Source organism: Lytechinus variegatus, chromosome 4 (genome assembly GCF_018143015.1).
Source record: "Lytechinus variegatus isolate NC3 chromosome 4, Lvar_3.0, whole genome shotgun sequence".
Taxonomy (NCBI): Eukaryota; Metazoa; Echinodermata; class Echinoidea; order Temnopleuroida; family Toxopneustidae; genus Lytechinus; species Lytechinus variegatus.
This window is the reverse complement of record NC_054743.1, coordinates 41,850,282-41,867,578: the sequence shown is the minus strand read 5'-3', so window position 1 is coordinate 41,867,578 and position 17,297 is coordinate 41,850,282. Positions and strand designations below refer to the sequence as shown.

Here is a 17,297-nt window from a genome sequence, read left to right as displayed (position 1 = left end):
ACATCCTATTAGAGTTTCATGTCACATGACTAAGGTCAAAGGTCATTTAGGGTCAATGAACTTAGACCATGTTGGAGGAATCAACATCGAAATCTTAACCAGAGGTTAAGTTTTTGAAATGTCATCATAACTTAGAAAATATATGGACCTAGTTCATGAAACTTGGACATAAGGTTAATCATGTATCACTGAACATCCTGCATGAGTTTCACGTCACATGACCAAGGTCAAAGGTCATTTAGGGTCAATGAACTTTGGCCGAATTGGGGATATCTGTGGAATTCCCATCATAACTTTTAAAGTTTATGGATCTGATTCATGAAACTTGGACATAATAGTAATCAAGCATCACTGAAAATTTTGTGCAAGTTTCAGGTCTCATGATTAAGGTCAAAGGTCATTTAGGGTCAATGAACTTTGGCCGAATCGGGGGTATCTGTTGAATTACCATCATAACTTTGAAAGTTTATTGGTCTAGTTCATTAAACTTGGACATTAGAGTAATCAAGTATCACTGAACATCCTGTGCGCGTTTCAGGTCACATGACCAAGGTCAAAGGTCAATGAACTTTGGCCGAATCGGGTGTATCTGTTGAATTACCATCATAACTTTGAAAGTTTATGGATCTGATTCATGAAACTTGTACATAAGAGTAATCAAGTATCACTGAACATCCTGTTCGAGTTTCAGGTCACATGATCAAGGTCAAACGTCATGTAAGGTCAATGAACTTTGGCCATGTTGGGGTTTTTTGTTGAATAACCATCATATCTCTGTAAGTTTATTGGTCTAGTTCATAAAAAATGGAAATAAGAGTAACCATGTATCACTGAACATCTTGTGCGAGTTAGAGTAGTATTCAAAGTGAGCACTGCTGCTATATTGAACCGCGTGATGCAGGTGAGACTGCCAGATGCATTCCACTTGTTTATATACAGTATTGAAACTCCTTACTTTTTTCAAGTTGTAAAAAAAAATCTGGAAAATAAGACAAACCATATGGTTTCATTAAATGCAGATGGGTTTGAAAAAGTAGAACCGCATTTCTTTAGAAAAAAAATTGTGGAATTACAAGTGACAGTTGTGAAATATATCATGTAGATATACATTTTATATAAAAAAATTATAACATTTTAGCCCCATAATTTACACAAAGTTTCATTCATTCATTGTTTAAATAGTGTTTGAAAATCATCAATTAATTCCCTAAAATATAACTTCACACAAAACCTCAAGTTTTTCAGCTCGTAAAAATGCTGTGAACACTTGTACATTTCCCATCATGAAAAAAATTATAACATATTGCTCCCAATTGTATATATTGAGGTTACTTAATTATATTGTCCTGAATGACTACTTATTAAAAGATTTTTTCATAAAAAAAGGAAAAATTTAGGGGCAATGCTCCTTCTGATTGATAAAAAGTTCATTTTTTTTTATTCAGGCTGCCCAGTACAACACGCAAGTGCCTGTACAACACGCAAGTGCCTGTACAACACACAAGTGTCCTGTACGACACACAAGTGTCCTGTACGACACACAAGTGTCCCGTACGACACATTATTTTGTTTATGATATATTGACAGAAATATTCAACTAATAGCCGTTTCTAACCCAATGAATGTCTTAGTTTGATAGGATTATCATTATCATCAGCCAAATAATGTGATTGAAGAAGTCAAAGTGACATAAAGTAAGAAAGTTTGGCTTCAATTTAGAGATGTCCCGTACAACACATTTTGAATGTCCCGTACGCCACAATGTTCTCAAAAATTATAATTTGCTTTATTTATTCATGAATGTTTATTTTTCTTTCTTTTATAAATGTGTTTGTTCTTGGGTAATTTAGTGTCAATTTGAGTTCAGTTTCTATGAAATTTATTTGCCCAACTCACAGACTTTTGAGTACAAACTTGAGGTTTCTAAAAAAGCCACTTTTTCTGCATCCGTACGACACATTACTATTTTAAATCTGTATTATACAGGATGTGAATTCAAGTCATGTTAAGTCTTGGTTTTTCTAACACTCTGGTAGTACTTGATGATCACCTATAGTTACTGGAATATTTTTAGTTTTTTCTTGTCAAAAACTGTCAAATGCTCTCTAAATGTCCCGTACGACACGTATGGAATCACCCACAAGAGTTTCCAACTTTCCATAACTCGCTTATTCTATGACCGATTTCGATTAAACAAGTTTTAGATTGCTCCTCCCATTTTACCATTTCCAATAAAGATTGCTTCTCTTCTTGGGTTTTGGTTTCCTTTAACTCAGCTCGGTTCAGCATCCTTTTCACGCTCTCAACACCAACACCAACACTGAACACCAAACTTGAAATCACACAGTGGGATTGAATTTTTGGTTTATCATTTAGGCATGCCATGCAGTCCCTAAATATTTGGATCAGGCCCTAAACTTGTGATCATTGTTCATCTACTTAAAGCTTTCAACGATAAAGCAATCAACATTGGTATCTTAATTGCTGTATTTGATGATCGTCTGTTATTATCTTACCTCTTTGTTTGGATTGCTATCTACATGTAAAAGGCAAAATACCTGCATATCATTCATATTCATGCTGTTAATGAGAATTTATAAATTCTTCCTCGTATATTGACTTAAAGACACACTTCTTAAATACCAATAAAAGAGATTTCAGAGATATCAAAGTTAAGGTTTATGTACAATCATAAACAATGATGAATTTGTTCAAACACAACGTATCAATAGAAACTTCATTCTGTCTGCCATAAACATTTTCTCATGCAGGCTCATTGTCAATAATTAGTCAGCTGTCATGTTCATTGTTATAATGTAGGGTGCTTTTTGGGGTTTTTTGTTTGTTTATTTTGGTTTGATGTTGTTTGAAGGTTTGCATGGTGGCATGTACAATTGCTGATGTGGTTTACGACTTTACGGTACACCTTGTGGAGTGTTATAGAAAACAGTAGATAGAAGAAGTGGATAGGCGAGAAAGTGGAGATTTGAGAGTAGAGTATTCTTTCTTGAAAATAGTCCTGAAAAGGACTGTAAACCAGAAGGAATGCTGAGTGAGAACAGCTTGAGTAGTAGAGCTGATGAGGAGATGCTGGCTTGAGTCAGCGAGTAGAGATGATGAGTAGTCGAGAGACTCCACGTTTTGGACAGGTTGACTGTCCGTCTTTAGGAGACAGTTGACACGCTAGTGGTACGCTAGCTGGCTGCACACTGAAGCTCTCATTGCTTTTCATACAAAACTTCATATATTTAAGGTGTCAGAATCCTCAATTTTCTGGAAACCATAGTACTTTCCCAGTACATTTCGGAAACATAATTTTGAAGGGGTTGTGTTTTTCTCACCTGAGGAAGAATGGATAAAATCCTTGACTTGTCTAGGGGTATTAGGAGGCATTGCCAAATAACATAGGGATAGGGTGAGGACTTTCTAGGTTATGCAGGCTTATAACACTGGGCTTGATACCCCCTTTTATTTGAAGAACAAGTACACCCCAAAAGAAAGTTGATTTGAATTAATAGAGAAAAATCAAACAAGCATAACACTGAAAATCTCATCGCTTAAGTGAAACTTTAAATTGTCATAACTTTCATATTGTACTTCCGATTTTGATTAAATTTTCAGCATCATTGTGTGGTTTTTCTCTCTATTCAAATCTTCTTTTCCATGAGGTGGACTCGCCCTTTAAGAGTGTGTCTCTCTTCCTCTGTCACACCTACCCTCTTCAATTATCCTCTCCTCAGTTTGTTCATAGCATAGGCGGCGGAAGTGGGGGGGTCCTGTCTTCCTAAATTTTAGGTGGGGGACAGACCCCCCCCCCTCAAATTTATGTTGATAACCTTTTTTTTTTTGCTTGTCAATTTTGTTTCCTGCGTCCCCCCTAAATTCAGGTGGACCCCCCTAAAATTGTTGTGGTCCCCCCTAAAATTCTGGTTGATAACCTTTTTTTTTTGCTTGTCAGAATATTTTTTTGTTTTTTTTTGCATCCCCCCTAAATTTTGGGTTGATAACCCACTTTTTTTTGCTTGTCAAATTTTTTTTCCTATGTTCAACCATAAATTTCAGGTGGACCACCCCCCCCCCCAATTTTGGGGGCTTTCGCCGCCAATGGTTCATAGTTAAATCTGCCATTCCATTCATGCAGAACATCTCTCCTGCTATAAACTCTGTCTCTCCAACTCTATCCTCCCCTTTTACAAAAACACACACCCATTCAGGCGCCTCCACAGGCCCCCAAACACACCCTCACACAGACACACTTGTCATTTTTGCTTCAAACATCAGTTCGAATGCAGACCCCAATCTTAAATTAAAAATTCTTTTACAGTAATTGAGAAAAGTAGACATTTCAATTTTCATTTAAAAATCAACAAGGCGATGTTTTTTTAATAACAGTCAATACTGACACTTGCAAATTGCATTGACAGCACTCCAATGAAAGACAAAATATGGACGGATAAAACTATTGCTCATTGCTCAATTGTAGTTCATAGCAAGAAATATTAACTCTATATGAGTGAACGCATTTGCCTTGTCATCCCCAGTTGGCTAGGGGCTACATGTAGGAATTTAAAAATAAATAAATCTTACTATATTTGTAAGTACAAACATATCTTATAAAATGGAAAATCTCAGTTGAAAACATGATTATAAATTAAAATGGAAAATCTCAATTGAAAACATGAATTATAAATTAACATCTGCACTCCACGTGGAAAATGCCAGAACCATCCCCCCCCCTCCAAAAAATAGATAAATATCACCATTGTAATGAAATAATGAAAACATTATGTAATAAAATTACATTCCTTGAAGTAAAATCCTTTCTTGTCATTGCATCATAAATACTGGCAAGATTCATACACTACTTAAAAGATTAAATAGAATGTTTGAAATGAAAAATAAAAAAATATATATGATACAGAACTACGCAAAAAATGTAATACACTGAAATCAATACCAAACAATAAAAACAAGTGACCGATGTCATAAAATGGAATGTCCAAATAAAATCTTTTTCGTTAATATTGATGTGAATGGTTGGGCTGTGCCAAAATCAAAAGTAATACGTATGGAAGTTACATTCAATGTCTGAAACCTAAACTACCAGTGCAAAATACATCTTAATTAGCATCCCATTTTCAAAATGATCTCTAGTTTGGATTTTTAAATCTTAAAAACTTAGGATCCAAATTTGTATATACCTATATTTAGTTGGATAATATCATAAATAGTTGTGTGTGCGCAAACAAAACACTTCACTTTTAAATGCGATAACAACAGATTCAGTAATAAGAGTTGATCTGGTAAGCATAATGAGGAATTGACACTATTGCCTTGAACGCTATCTACACTCTGCTTCAATATTATTTTGGCATTTTGGGGGGAACTCAGCGTGCGGAGGTACCAACTTCCGGTGCTTCAACACGGAATAGGCCAATCAGCGTTATTGTTCCCATCCAGTTAGTGGAGAGATCAGTGGACATCACACTCCTGTCGCATTGCCAATGAGAGGATCTCCATGGCATTTAGTGATTGCAATATTCAAATGCTCATAACTTTCTCATTATTTGTCGGATTTTTCTCAAACTTTCTTTGCTCTTATTCTTTGACTTTTCTGTTTTGACACAGGCCTTCTTGTTCCAAAGGTTTCATTCCCCTTTAAGAGCTTTCCTTTTAAGACCAAAAATGCTATTCAAATTTGGAAAGCAAAATTATTCCCTGCATTTGATGTATTTTTTTTAATCAGGGTATCTCTTGTAAGTTCTGAAACAGTGATCAAATCATTGCCCTTGAGCGCACTGAACCACCTTGCTCTATTGCATGCTGAGATTTGGTCTAATGTACGAAAAGATTACCGTTATTGACTTATTCACCATGTCCTTTCAGAAATGCACTGTAATTATCAGTAAAACCTGACTGAAATGTTAGATTATCTCACACACGTATCTGTACCGTACATACAAGGCAGACAATATAACACAATTTTCACTTTCAAGTCAACATTCATTTTGCTACCCCCACTTTAAATTTGCTTTAAACTTCAAAAGAAATAGAGAATATATAGAAAATATTCTGTATAAATAAAGTATGTATGATGTGCCAGCATCATCGTCCATTATATAACAATATGCATGTATACAAGTGATTCGCTGATATAATTGAAAAGCTTGAAAAGATATTTTTAACAAAAGTGAGCCTTGTTGCATCAGGTTTAGACAAACCTTCATTAAAATAAGCAATATTAGATATGAACTTATTATGCACATGCACTTCAAGCATATTTCAACTTATGGAAAATCCACCAAAAGTGAATGTTACCATTTCAATCAATATGAAACAGTATGCCTGAATACAGTTTTGATGAGACAGATATTAAATGAAAATGTGTATTAGTTGAGAAGTTTACGTCAACCTCATTCCCGTTCAAAATAAAATATCTACATTCTTTTCTTCTTTTTTTTTTAAATACAAAATCACTTCAAACAAAACAATATGGAGAGAGACCATTAGATATTTAAAAATTCAAAGTTATATGTTCATAAAGAATCAATGACTGAAAAAGACAAGTTTGAAGGCTGCCACACTTTTGTAAGATTGGAATTTCAAGGTGACACTCAAATATACTTCTCATTTTTAACCCTTTAAAAAATCTTTATACAGGCTAAAACATACATGTACATGTATGAAATTCTTTCCTCCAGGGAGAGTTAATAAATTATCATACAATGCAAGTATATACATGTACATGTACAGTATGTACATTGAAATGAATAATCTCAACAATTCTAGAGCGAACCAAGTACTGATGAAGAGTTAAAATTGATTGTAAGATTTCCATTTTTAACATAGCGTGAAATGATATCAGAAATATTTAATTTGCTGCATATTTTAAACTGCCCTGCTCATGGACAAAGTGTTTTAAGTTATCTGCTAGCAAATGCTTACACCCGGGGGGGGGGGCTGTATTAATACATTTTGGATATCAGCTTTTAAATTTCCTTATGGCCAAATTTATTTCATTTTTTTCCTTGATAAACATTTTGGTGTTCTTTGAACATTATCTACAAGATTTGAACATCATGATTGCTATCAAGATTTTTTCCTGTAGCAAGATCACTGGATTTGGTACTTTTAATATCAGTGTTCCTGTACTTCAATTTCATTTTGCACTGGAACATACTTTCATTATGAAAATTAGGACCACAGCAGCTAAGAAACTACAATATATGAGTATAGTTTTCAGGTTATCTTTGCTCTTTTTCAATCCATCGGTGGAGAAAGTGTTTGTTGATAAATTATATTGTCTGCAATCACAAATCTTTATTATCTCTTCAGTGTTTTGACTTCCAGTAGTTGTTTGCATGGAGATGGTAGCAGATAAATCATTGCTTCTGGTACCCTCTAGGAATAGGCCAGTATCATCACACTCATCTCTTGATTTATTTCCATTCAAGAAGGAAGAACAGCAAAATGCTGACTGTGATTTTCTGATGAGAATGGTCTGTTTTAGGGTGATTTGAGTTTCAATCGGTTCCGTCAAGGAAGGCATCCACTCATTATTTTGGTAGCACTCAATCTTTCCTGGTAGACTTCCAGTCTTGGCTGTACAGTATACAGAAACCCACTTACTACCTTTGTCTTCACCCACAACACATGATGCTTTACCAGGAGGGTAATCTATGTTGAGCCAAATCCTGTATGGATCACCAATTATTTGCCTTTGATTCCCATAGACAAATAAAATGTATGTCCCTTGATCAACCCTCTTCACATTGATTATTGTAAGTTTCAGATAGCAATCATTGATATCATATTCAAAATGAATATTGAATCTTTGACGTTGATCTTCGTGCAAAGACAGTGTTGACCCTTCTGCAGAGTTATAAAAAGGGAGTCTGTTTGATTGCTGCAATGTGATTTCTGTACTATCACATGGATATGGAAATTTCAAAATGGCCTGTTGTCCTTCTACATAGGACACTGCATTAGCATGATGGTCGCTTGCAAGAAATCCTGCAATGAAAATCAAGATTTTATTCATACTTTGTCATTGTTTATTTCCACCAGATGAAATTTTGGGTATGAATGTTGTGTAATAATTGAACTTAGTTGTGAATAATGCCTTGAGCAATGATTAAAATGTCACCTGGAATCTTGCAAGACTGTATGTAAAGGTAGTAGAAAGTCAGTGTTAGCAGTCAGAATAGAGCGTAATACCATTTTAAACTGCTCTCGGTTCTATATCCGAACTGTCCACGTTCACTTGTACTTTTCAGCAAATGGTTAAAATTATCAATGAAATGGATGAAAATTTTGCTTTGATTCCTCCTGAAAATAACTGTTGTTTTTGTCAAGTTTTCTGTCACAAATATAGTTGCACAGTTTAGAGATGTAATCAGCTTGGTAATTGCAGTTTAGTTCTGATGAAAATTTGAATATGAAACCACTTTGAAGATAAAATTCAGAACTACATGTAGTGTTTCCTCTTCTAAATAAATTTTGATTCCAAATGACTGGATTTAAACTGTGATCTGTCTTTTATCCAAATTGATATCAGGGAGCAAGTTGGAAGCTACAGTGGGGAAAATGTCTTCCTATCAAATCAAAGATTTGCTTTATATAAACTATGAAGTCACACCAGGCACATGAATAAACCTACATGGTGTTTAGTAGGTCCATTAAACTTGACCCCACCCATCATCCTTGGTTTTAGCCTGCTACAGTACATTATTAGGGGAATTCCCCTTCCTGGTTACGAACAATTACATGTTATATGTTATGTCATGTTTATTTGTCCCTATAATAACAATGTGATAAAAAGACAGGTTCATTATTGAAGTTGGTCAAAATTGTATTGTTGTTGAGTCTTATCTATCAAAAGTATTTATGATGCATGATCATGCGCATATCAAGGTAAACACAACATCAATACTGACATTCTAAATGTAACTTTAATAGCATGTACATTAGCTCCGTGGACTTAACACCCCTTGACATCAATCCAAAAGGCATTCTTTCAATTCCTCTTCCTCTTTCGAGTCTAACTGTATGTAATACTTGATGATTATTAAAGACACATTAATTATATTTTGGAGTTTTCTTTTCCCTTCCTGTCCTCTTTTACATCTCTTGCAATATTTTATTCTTTAATCATTTATTTTTATTTCTATTTTTTTTGGGGGGGGTATTAATTTTCAATGTCATAGAGATCACTGAATCTATCAATAACCCATTCTAAAAATAACTGGAATAAATATTGAAAGATACCTGTGTCATATAGTGATTAGGGGTGACAGTGATCTGGTCAAAGAGGTCAACATGATTTTTTTGATCAAACTCAACTGCAGAATATTGGCCTAGTATGCACATTTGATTGATAATGATCTGATCAGAGTATAGAGCCCAAAGGTCAAAGTTTATGAATGGATTATTGATATGTTTGCAGTAATTTAATGGATCCTACAATTTTTGTTAAAACTCAAATTCATACTTGATTCTTGTATACATAGTTTGTATTTGACTGACAATCATGTGATTTTACAAAGTATGTAAAACTTTTAGAAGTTTAGATATTGATCACTGATTAATTTTTCTATTGTTTTGTTTATTTTTTACCCATAATAGAGACATCCAGATGGTGTTGTCTCTGTCAAGTTTAAAGATGTTGAAAATGCTGACAAGTGTATTCAAGCTCTTAATGGAAGGTGAGATCTAAATGTTGTTAGTTTTTTATGTATTTGTGATTGAAATATTAAATAGAAATTATGATTAGTAGTTTAAAGCACAAATGTTCATTTGATTTTGCTGATGTTCAGCACAAGAAGGCTGTTAACTCATGATACACCAGTTATGTGTACAAGATTTCTGATTTTACAGTGCTGAGAGAGAACCTATGAGGAATGGGTTCATGGCCTATTTGACTCTGAAAAAGAATTTCATAAATCAGGGGTTTTTTTTACTTGACTGTTAAGAAAGTCTAGTGAAAAGGCAAACTAAAGAACCAAAGGTCCTAGTAATGAGGATAAAGGTCTTACAATAGGGCACTGTGCACCAATTCAAGTGGGAATCAAACCCAGGTCACCAGAATCCGAAACCCCCACACTTCTCACTGAGCTACATTTCAGGGATACCTCTTCCCCTGTTTATTTCTTCCCATTTGTACAGAACCTTTTAGGAATATCCCACATCTAAGAAACTTGTCAAGCTAATATATGAAAAAAATGATTGAAATCTGAGATTTCTCAAATTTATTAAAATGAGCTACATGTGGAATGAAGTCCAATACAATGAAAAGAAAAAATGCGCATGTTAGGATCCAAACAACTACACTGGTAAGGAAAGCTTTGGAAAAAAAGAAAGGCAGATACTTTAATCATGTTAAATGCATCATTTGTTTGAAGGAATAGTAGAGGGTGTTAAGACCAAGAGGGAGGCATAGAATCAACTCGGGAATATCAAGGACTGAGTGAAATGTCCTAGAGCTGCCTAATCCTGTCATTTTATTAGAGACAAAATAATGTGGAAAAGACACAGTGTAACTGAAATTCTGCTAAAAGACTTGGAACATGCTGTAGGTATTTTCTTTAGCCTGAAATGAAGTTGTTACACTTGTAATTACACATTCCAAGTGAGAGAAAAAAAATTGTGTACCAAAGAGATGTATTTTTAGTTGTACATATACATGTAAAAGCTGTATGTTTGAATACAAATTCATATTTTTTTCTTTATCTTTTATTCAGATGGTTTGCCAAACGTAAGCTAGAGGCCTTCCACTGGGACGGAAAGACAGACTACAAGATAGAAGAGACAGACAAGGAGAGAGAGGAAAGACTGAAGAAATGGGAAGATTTCTTACATGATGATGATGATGAACAGGATGAAAAACAAAAGAAGGATGGAACACAGAAGGATGAGGACAGGCTAGAGATGAAGGGAGAGACAAAGAAAGAAGAATCGGAGGAAGGAATGGCCAAGGAAGATAGAGGAACAGAGAAGAAAGGAAATGATAATGGTGTTACAATAGAAGGAACTGGAGAAGAGGAGGAGCACAAGGAAGAGGGAAAGTCATGAGACTAATGGAAGAAGTGACAAGGTAGGCAATAATTCATATTGTTGTGGGGAAGGGGAGTTCAATTCAGTAAAAAAAAAAAATCCAGTACTGTTAAAAAACAATCTAAGTGCAAAAACATATGCAATGCATCAATAAAAAAAAATGCAAAGAAGAGAAAAAAATACATGAAAAATGACATGGAGGCAGATAACAAAAGCAAATATGCTTGTCTTGGTTTTCCCCCAATAACCATAAGGGCAATTCCACAGGTTGGGACAAATCATGTAACGTGAGTAACCGACACATTCCAAAGATTTGCCAGGAGCATAATAGAATTTCCCAAGTTTTGTTTTTATACAAAGGATAGTCAGAGTGTGTACTTTGTTGTGTTAAGGAGATGTTTTGTTCCTATCAATAATAATGGAGTTACAGCTCCAAGTATGAGTCAAGGTGTCTCCAAATGTAACGTGAGTAACCGTGGAATAGCCCATAATATAAAATCTTTAAAAAGCATGAGGAGGAGTGAGGGGATCATTATGTTTTTATTCAAAGCTATTCAAGCATTGTGAAATTAATTTTGTGCAATGGTGAGATTCACTTCAGGGTGATCATGATGACGAGGATAAAAATGAAAGGATAAAGGATGATAGGATAAAGAAAGAGAGGAGGATAGGGCGCAGGTGAAGGAAGAGACTAAAAATAGTAACAATCTGAGGAATGAACATAAGACTTGGAAAGAGACAGTGACTGAAAAGTAAGGAAATGATAATGGTGTTACGATGGAAGGAAGTGGAAAATTGAAATAGCACAGGGAAGAGGGACATTCATGAGATGAACAGAGAAAGTGACAAGGTAAGTAAAGGTTTATGATGTTGGGGGGGGGGTAGAGGGAGAGAGTCATTAAAGGTAATCAAGCATTGTTGAAATTATTTTTTATTTATGAGATGGTGAGGTTCACTTCAGAGTGATCATGATGAAGATGATGAAAATGATAGGAAATGGATGATGATGGAGTGGATTAAAATGGAAGGATAAGGGATGATAGTATAAAGGAAGATAATGTGCAGTTGAAGGAAGAGACAAAAAATCTGAGGAATGTATTAAAGACTCGGGAAGAGACAGTGACTGAAAAGAAAGGAAATGATAATGGTGTTAATACAATAGAAGGAATTGGAAAAGTGAAAGAGCACAGGGAAGAGGGAAATTTATAATGGGTGAATGGAAGGAATCTCAAAGTAGGCAATCATTTAAAAATGTATTTAGTTTATAAGTTGTATACAGGATGCCAAAGGTACCAAGATGAAATTTAATGAAATAGAAATATTTCCTTCAGGTGGTTGGTGTTGACTAGGGTAAAAGAGAGAGAGAAAGAGAAAAGAAAGGTGGAATGTAGAACTAAAAAGAGGATTAATGATAATGGTGTGACAGTAGAGGGAGCTGAATGAGAGGAAGAGCATATGGATGAAGGAAGAAAGACATCCATTAGACTGAATGGAATAGAAGAAGAAATTTAATGGTTTATAACCATTAACATGAGAAGGAGTCTTTATCTTTTTTTTTCAAAGTAAGCTATAATAGAACTCTTGGAGAGTCTAAGATAAATTGAGCAAGCAATTTTGAAAAAAGTTTAATTGAACTTAGTTAGAAAAGGCAACAGTTATTAGACTTAAATATGACCAAAAAATCATACTTAACATGCATGCTCATTACTTATTGAACTTTGCCAGCATAATTATAATATAATACGTTTTTGTCTCACCTGCGAAGCAAAGTGAGACTATAGGCGCCGCTTTTCCGACGGCGGCGGCGTCAACATCAAATCTTAACCTGACGTTAAGTTTTTGAAATGACGTCATAACTTAGAAAGTATATGGACCTAGTTAATAAAACTTGGCCATAAGGTTAATCAAGTATTACTGAACATCCTATTAGAGTTTCATGTCACATGACCAAGGTCAAAGGTCATTTAGGGTCAATGAACTTAGACCATGTTGGAGGATTCAACATCGAAATCTTAACCTGAGGTTAAGTTTTTGAAATGTCATCATAACTTAGAAAATATATGGACCTAGTTCATGAAACTTGGACATAAAGTTAATCAAGTATCACTGAACATCCTGCATGAGTTTCACGTCACATGACCAAGGTCAAAGGTCATTTAGGGTCAATGAACTTTGGCCGAATCGGGGGTATCTGTTGAATTACCATCATAACTTTGAAAGTTTATTGGTCTAGTTCGTTAAACTTGGACATTAGAGTAATCAAGTATCACTGAACATCCTGTGCGCGTTTCAGGTCACATGACCAAGGTCAAAGGTCAATGAACTTTGGTCGAATTGGGTGTATCTGTTGAATTACCATCATAACTTTGAAAGTTTATGGATCTGATTCATGAAACTTGTACATAAGAGTAATCAAGTATCACTGAACATCCTGTTCGAGTTTCAGGTCACATGATCAAGGTCAAAGGTCATTTAGGGTCATGAACTTTGGCCGAATCGGGGGTATCTGTTGAATTACCATCATAACTTTGAAAGTTTATTGGTCTAGTTCGTTAAACTTGGACATTAGAGTAATCAAGTATCACTGAACATCCTGTGCGCATTTCAGGTCACATGACCAAGGTCAAAGGTCAATGAACTTTGGCCGAATTGGGTGTATCTGTTGAATAACCATCATATCTCTGTAAGTTTATTGGTCTAGTTCATAAATGTGGACATAAGAGTAACCATGTATCACTGAACATCTTGTGCGAGTTAGAGTAGTATTCAAAGTCAGCACTGCTGCTATATTGAACTGCGTGATGCAGGTGAGACGGCCAGAGGCATTCCACTTGTTAATGAATAGTATTGAACCCTCTACTGGTATTATTGGTGTAGATGAGGTTCCCCTGTTTAGACCAAAATAATTGAAAGTAAAACAAAAAATGGTCTTCCATTCTGTGGCAATGCTTTAAGTTTGAGAATTACCATCAAAATTGTGACGTATTTACTCTTTTGTGAGCAGTTTAGATGGAACCTTTTTTGTCATGTACCCTCAATTCACCATTGGGTTTAAAAGAAAAATGGGAGTCAATAGAAACAATAAATTTAATACTTTTCCTTAAATGCATGGGCAAGAACTCTTCTGTACTCAAGATACATGTAGTACATCGGGCAATGCCTTTTCATGGAAAGTTCATTGAACTTTTTTCTTTGGTGATTAATTAGCAAATTTATATTTTGTCATGTGACCAACTGCTGAATTATTTTATATTGATTCATGTTCTCATCATTCTTAAAGATGCTCTCTTCTTTGTTCTTTTTCAAAATGATGTATTAAAAGTGATGTATTATCATCAACTTGCTCAAGAGACTTGTAATTTCCTCTTAACAAAGATGTCAAGATGTGCGTAATTATTACTGAATTATAAGTGGTCCTGAAATGATGTGCATGGATACTCCAGCGCAATTAGCGTCTGTTCACAAGTCTTTTGGTCATTTCACTTGACCATTTCAGGTGCTGTATTTTTCATTTGTTACAAAATTCAAGCACCATAATCAGGAAATGTAGTGAAAGTGGTCATCTTGATTAATGTCACATTGATGAAGATTTTTTCTTTTTGCTTACAATACTTGTATTGGGATTGTGATTTTCTGTTTGAAATATTCCGTCTTTTCCATACACGTCTGAAAACCCATATAATTCCATTTCAAACTTGACCTACACATAAAATGGAAATTCTGTTCTGTGAGTAGAAAATGGACATTGCAAAAACATGAATTCTGTTTCGGGTAAATTGAATTTATTTTCCCATGAAAAGTAATTAAAAAGGACCGAGGTGGATTTTAAAAACAGGTGAAATTAAAATCTCTTTCCCTTCTTGCTAAGAATGCAAAGTAATTTAGGAAAGGAGTGGATGATTTTATACATAATATATTGCCTGCTTTAAGGTTAGATATTGATTTTGATTTCCAAGAAAGAGTTGTTTTTCCCCCAAGGATCAATCTGTATTTTGCCCAGTGTGCCGTGCTGGACGAAAAAACTATTTTCCTTAAGGAGAAAACACTTCTGTTAAGCTCTCTATAGAGTAGAAATATGATATTAAAAACAGATCAGGTAATATATGTTATAATTTATGTCTATTGTCATTAGAGTAACATTGGCTTTATATACATGTACATGTATGATGATAAATTTCACTTCATGCTGCAGCTCTTCTGTGCCTACGTCATTAAACATGTACATTTAGCTCTAAAACCTAACTTGAGTTTACAAAAATGGTCCAAATTACATCATTGAAAGCTCAACACCAAATTGTATTGATGCTGTACTGATGCAACAACCGACCCAATACCAACACCCATAGGTCAAAACTGAACTTGAAAATCATCCATTGGGATGGCGCTAGAGCATTGACTTTATTTCAAAATCATGGTCCTTACCTCATTTACCAGGTCTTTACTTGATCAGCTGTCATGCTGGTCTCTTATATTCTCTTTACATTTATTATATAAAGAGTAGGTCAAAACAGGGGGAGAAAAGTCAAACAAATGCCCCATTGAGAACAAGTATTGATTTCTGATTTTCTGTTGAATATAAAGTAATATCGAGAGGTTTGAGTTTTGATATTCAGAAAGTCAATTTGGGATGATGATTGATGTCTTAATACCAGGCAAAGATTTGATTTCTTTATGGAGTGGATGTGAGTTGATATGTGTGGTAATGAGGGGGCCTGGTGCAGTAGAAAATGGGGAAGTGGGAAGGAGAACAACCGAGAGAGAAGGAGAAAAGGGGAAATATAGATGTCAGTGGAAGGAGAGAAAAGATGAAAGTAATGAAAAAAGGAGAGAAGATAAAGGCATACATACTTCTAGAAAGATGAAAAGGAAGAAAGAAGAAATACAGAATTGAAGGAAGAAATAGACAGAAAGAAAGGAGGAAATAGAAAGGCAGAATAAAAGAATGACACAATAGCTATTCCAGACCAATCAGAACGGTGGGAGGGGCAAAGAGAGAGTGAGATGAGATTAGATGAGACGAGAGGAGAGGAGACGAGATGAGATGAGATGAGCAGTCTAGAAGAAATTGAAGTTTTAGAGAGATGAGAGAGCAGATTGAAAAGGAGAGCAAAAATTCATAAGAATAGATGACAAATTGATGTAGAAATGATTTTTATTATTGATAAAATCTAATTTAATATTTGTCTTTTTTCCTATTTTCATGCAGATTTTGTAGCAGATCCCAGAAGAAGAATGATATGAGCAGACTGCTGGCAGTACTGTGTACCGTGAGGATCATGCATACAGGGAGATTGGTCTTCAGATTGAACTGCAAATGTATGATATAGAAAGTACAGTTGTGCTCAAAAGTGAGTGAACCCCACCACAAAATACACTCCTTCATGCTGAGTGTTGAATGTAGACAACATCACAACAGTATTTGGCAAGCCCAGAGAAACAAACTTTGTTGAATGTAATATGTTATCACCTAACTTCACACTCAAATATCTTGACCATGGCAAAACTTGAAATTAAAATATGTTCATTTTCAGGTGGGTTCACTAATCTTTTTAATACCACTGTATAACAAGTTTTTGTTGTTATGTTACCTTGATCCAAGATAGGAAGGACATGTATATAATTGGCCTGTGTCCTGAGCTTTTAAGTTTATAGACGTTTCTTTCCTGAGACTTGTTCCATTCAGAGTTAAATTTGAATGCAGGGCAAAAAGTCAAACTGGAGTCTCGATGCTTGCTCCTGACTGGTCGAAAACCCAGTTTTTAATAGCATTTTGATTGTAACCTTTTCAGCAACTTTTCCTGCAATAAAACCCCTTAATGACCTTGTAGAAAGAAGTATTCTTGTATTCTTTTATCGTGGTATGAGTGAAAGAACTATAAATTGGAGTTCATTCTCTGTACATGTCTTGTTGCTATGTCTGGCAAGCCTCATCTGTCAGAAAGTCAAGCATAAACCAGTCTCTTGACAACACGATGTTGACATTCATTTGCAGTAGACGATGCCCTTCTAAATGCAAGCTTTGGTATGAAAATTTCTTTTACCCATTTCTTCGTCATTTGTGGCCAGATAACAGGATGGGGCGTTGGATCTGAATTATAGAAGTTTGCCCTAAACCCCATGTATATACTCCTGAAAAGGATCGATTGTTAGTCTTTCTTTGTCCTTTTCAGGATCGGTGTTTACCGCAAACTTCCACAATTCTCTTCACCATGAAAACCTTTAGATATCATCTTACATGTAGATCT

At 35.0% G+C, this 17,297-nt stretch overlaps 1 protein-coding gene across 1 annotated transcript in view; it reads left to right on the top strand.

Moving 5' to 3' along the window:
- LOC121414077 (HIV Tat-specific factor 1 homolog) overlaps positions 1-17,297 on the top strand; it is a 31,087-nt gene extending 13,790 nt beyond the window's left edge. Inside the window, exons 8-10 of the mRNA XM_041607132.1 lie at positions 9,625-9,704; positions 10,740-11,092; positions 16,259-17,297. Coding sequence (XP_041463066.1) covers positions 9,625-9,704; positions 10,740-11,070 — 411 coding nt within the window. The 3' untranslated portion in view covers positions 11,071-11,092; positions 16,259-17,297. The remainder of the gene's footprint in view (positions 1-9,624; positions 9,705-10,739; positions 11,093-16,258) is intronic.